The sequence below is a fragment of the Endocarpon pusillum genome, assembly GCF_000464535.1.
Source record: "Endocarpon pusillum Z07020 unplaced genomic scaffold C734755, whole genome shotgun sequence".
In the NCBI taxonomy this organism is placed as follows: domain Eukaryota; kingdom Fungi; phylum Ascomycota; class Eurotiomycetes; order Verrucariales; family Verrucariaceae; genus Endocarpon; species Endocarpon pusillum.
In genome coordinates, this window is record NW_006913603.1 from 1 (window position 1) to 3,890 (window position 3,890).

At 39.0% G+C, this 3,890-nt stretch overlaps 1 protein-coding gene across 1 annotated transcript; it reads left to right on the top strand.

The window, feature by feature from the left end:
* Positions 1-65: 65 nt before the first annotated feature.
* EPUS_08858 (uncharacterized protein) lies at positions 66-1,958 on the top strand (the record flags this gene model as incomplete). The annotated part of the gene is made up of 1 exon (XM_007789269.1): positions 66-1,958. One exon carries the CDS (start codon positions 66-68, stop codon positions 1,956-1,958), a length of 1,893 nt encoding a protein of 630 aa, XP_007787459.1.
* Positions 1,959-3,890: the final 1,932 nt, after the last annotated feature.

Sequence of the window (3,890 nt, forward strand, 5' to 3'; positions counted from 1 at the left end):
TATTAGTACCACCCGACCTCGGAGGGGATAGCCCCTTGGATTACACACGCAGAAGGGTTGCCGCCATGGAAGGCCAGTACAATGTCCCGACGCATCACGCAATACTGATTGGTATCGACGCCTACCCAAACAATCCCTTAAGGAGCTGCGTCCGAGATGTCCAGAAGATCAAGGAATGCCTCGAGAGCAAAATCAATTCCCTTGACATCCAAACCCTTACGGCAAGCAGCGGCGGTTCGCCATTCGAACACCCTGAGAGCTGGCCTACATTACGCAACGTGACTTTGGTTCTCGAAAAGGCCACCTCTCTAGCAGAGACGGGAGATTTCATCTACATTCACTACTCTGGTCATGGGACCAGACGAAAGCCGCGCTTTAACCGCTCAAACCAGTCGACCGGAGATTTAGCCTTGGTTCTTCTCGATGAGGATCCTAGCCGGGAGGTATGTCTTCAAGGTGCGGTACTCGCCCACCTCCTCAAAGCTATGGTAGACAAGGGACTAGTCGTCACTGTCGTTCTAGACTGCTGCTTCTCAGCCAGTGTCTACCGTAGCGGTAGTCCTAATGTCCGATACCTTTCATATAGCGATATGGAAGCCTCGACAAACCCTTCGGCCCAAGAAGATAGCCTCACAAGAGGGGACACTCGTTCTACGAACCGCGATGCGTCGATGCTGGACAACTGGCTCTTAAACCCGGATAGGTATACCATCCTCGCTGCGTGCGGGCCACACGAAAACGCTAAGGGAGGGGAGTCCGAGACTAGCGAGAAAAGAGAACGTTATGGAGCTTTGTCCTACTTCTTGTCCAAGGCCTTGTCCGACCACGGACTTGGGAGACGGCAGAAGGACATCCACCGGCACTTGTGCGCCAAGTTCTGGGCATCTTGCATGCCACAGCACCCCGTCCTATATGGAAACGCGAGCCAGGCCTTCTTTGGCCCAGTCGACTCATACCGCAGCGCGAGATCCGCCTGCATCGTCGAACATAAGGGAAGTTTCCGGCTAATGGCTGGGCTGGCCCATGGCCTCCATAATGACGACCAGTTTGCATTGTCTCCCCTCCGCGCGGCAAGAGATCATGACGCCGTTACCTACACCGCGAAGATCAGCCACATCGGCCCTCTCACATCCAAATTGGAGCTGCTCAATAGCCCGCACAGCCTTCAAACGGGTTGGATTGCGGAACCGCTCACTTGCTCGTATCTCGCAAAATTTCCTGTTCGACTGGCATCAGACCTTCCACGCCAAGACGAATGGCCGGTAGCGCTCAAGGAGCGATCACTTGATGTTTGTATTAATAATGAGCAAGTCCCAATGTTCCAACTTGTGCTGAGCAACGGCATGTACGAAATCCTGGACGAAGGTGGTCGGAAGATCATCAACTTGCCCGCAATACCACAAGACCAAACAGACATTGGTCGCATCTGCGATATTCTGGAACACTTGGCTAGGTTCCAGATGGCCAAGGACATAACCAATCACGCACCTACAGCTGCTTTCCAAAGGTCATTCGATATTAGCATAAGGATAGGGGAAAAAGTGGTTGGCCCAGGGGAACAGGCAGACGTACGGCACGGCACTGTAATAGAGCTCGTCATAAGAAACAAGGGAGACACAGCTCTATACGTTTACGTATATAATCTAGGTCCTTATTGGTGCGTCAACGGAATCCTACATGCCACCTATGAAGCAGTTCCTGGGCGCAACGACTTACGATTTACGGGAACTTCACCAAGGAAAATCAAGATGACGGTTCCTCCCGCGATGAAGGAATATAGGTCCTGCAAAGATGTCATCAAGGTCTTTGTCACGCCCCAGCCGACGTGGTTTGACTCGCTCGAGTTGTCGAGCCTAAATGAGCTAGCCAAGGCAAGTGTGGACAGGACCAACTATCCTAGTAGCTATGGACCGGATGATTGGATAGCTTTGAATTTCCCTATCCACACGATGCTGTAGCTAAAAATATAGCGAAAAGATAGCTGGCTCTTTCTTCTTCTTCATGAATCTTGTTTTATTTATAGTTTATACTAGAGGTAACTATTCCAAAATTGGGGAGGCTTTTCGTACACGTTTTGACCACAAAATACGTGAATTTAAGGGGTTTTCGATGGAATTCGGCTTATTTTCGGCGCTTTCAACGGATAACTTGCTAATTGTGCGTTTATGCAAGGCAATTGAGGCGCTGACACTTGATTCTATCGCTGATTGAGCTGAAATTCGTGGAGAAATCGACATTTTGAGTGATTTTAGGGGTTTTTTAATGATTTTTGAAGATTTCTGAGCAAAAGAAGCTGATTTAAGAGGATAGAGTTGGTTGAATAGATAGAGCTAAGGGCTAGTATCAATTTGAACCAATTTCGAGTTGATTTGGTAGAGAAATAAAAGAGTAAAGGTCATATAAAGTAGTAGAATTAATTAGTGTGGGATGCCAAGATTTGATAGAAACAAGAAATAGAAAAGCTTTAAACTCTTAAATCTTAAATAACTTACTAACTACTTTAGTTATAACTTCTAAAAAAGCTTTTTCTAAAAGTCTACAAATAGATTAATATAATATATTATTTATAAACTTATATCTCTTATATTAATAAAGAGTTAGTCTTTAAAGTATTTTTAAAAACTAATACTTTTTTACTCTTTTTTATTTTCCTCTTTTATTAGTTATCTTATGAATCTAAAACCTATCTATTCAGATAGAGCTTTATAAGAGCTATCAAATGATATTATTTATAGATCTCTAGCCCTAATAAGTAGCCTAATGCAGCTAATTAAAGTTTTACTCTTATAATTTACTTTTGGTGTTCTTAACGCCAAGGCTGCAGCCAGGTCTTAACGAATTTTGATGTTCTTAACGCCAAGGCTGCAGTACTCTTCCATAATTTTGATGTTCCTAATGCCAAGACTGCAGAAATAACCTCACCGCTAAACGCGGGTACCTCTTAACGCTAAGCTCTACAAGGAAGGACACTTATTACAGGGATATTCGGGCTCACAAGGGATAGAAACTAAAGATAAACCTTAGCCTTAAGATACTTATAAATTATTATTATTAGAACTTAGATTAAGTAAAAAAAATATTAGAGTAATTAATTCTTACTTATTAAAGATATTAACCTTAATAATATTAGATTTTAATTCTTAAGTAAGCTTTTCTTATTTTAAGAAATAAGCCTCTTAAGTAATTATTATATCTTAAGTTTTTTAAAGAGACTTAATTTATTAATCTAAACTTATAGTCTTTATTATAATATAAAAATAAGTAGTCTTTAAATAAGTTTATTTAGACTTTAACTGTTAAAAGTTATTCTTTAAATAGTTTTTATTATAAGAAATACCTTTTATAATATAATATAAATACTTTAAGAAATACAAAGAAAAAAGATATATTATCTTATTATAAATATATACTAAATATAATATAATAATATAATAACCTTAAAGAGCTATCTTCTTAGAAAAAGCCTAATACTAAATATTAAAAGAAGATTTATTAATATAATAAATAAGTTAAAACATTATAAAAAAAGAAATTACGAAATCCTAAAAAATTAAAAGATATATTCTAAACTTATAAGATTAAGCTAATAAGAGGAAGGGATAATATTATAATATATAAATACACTAAGCACTAATAAGTATTATAAAGCTGCCTAGTACTTTATAAAGAAATTATAATAGACTTAGATAGAACTAGACCCTAAACTATATATATAATTAGATCTAAATAATATAATAATTAAAGGTGATTAGGATAAGCACTTATAAGTAATATTTAAAGGTAATCAGAATAAGCACTTATAAATAATAATTAGAGGTAATTAAAATAATTAACTCTGAGTATAAATCTTTTAGTTTATATAAGCACGCTTATTTCCTAGATAGTTTTAT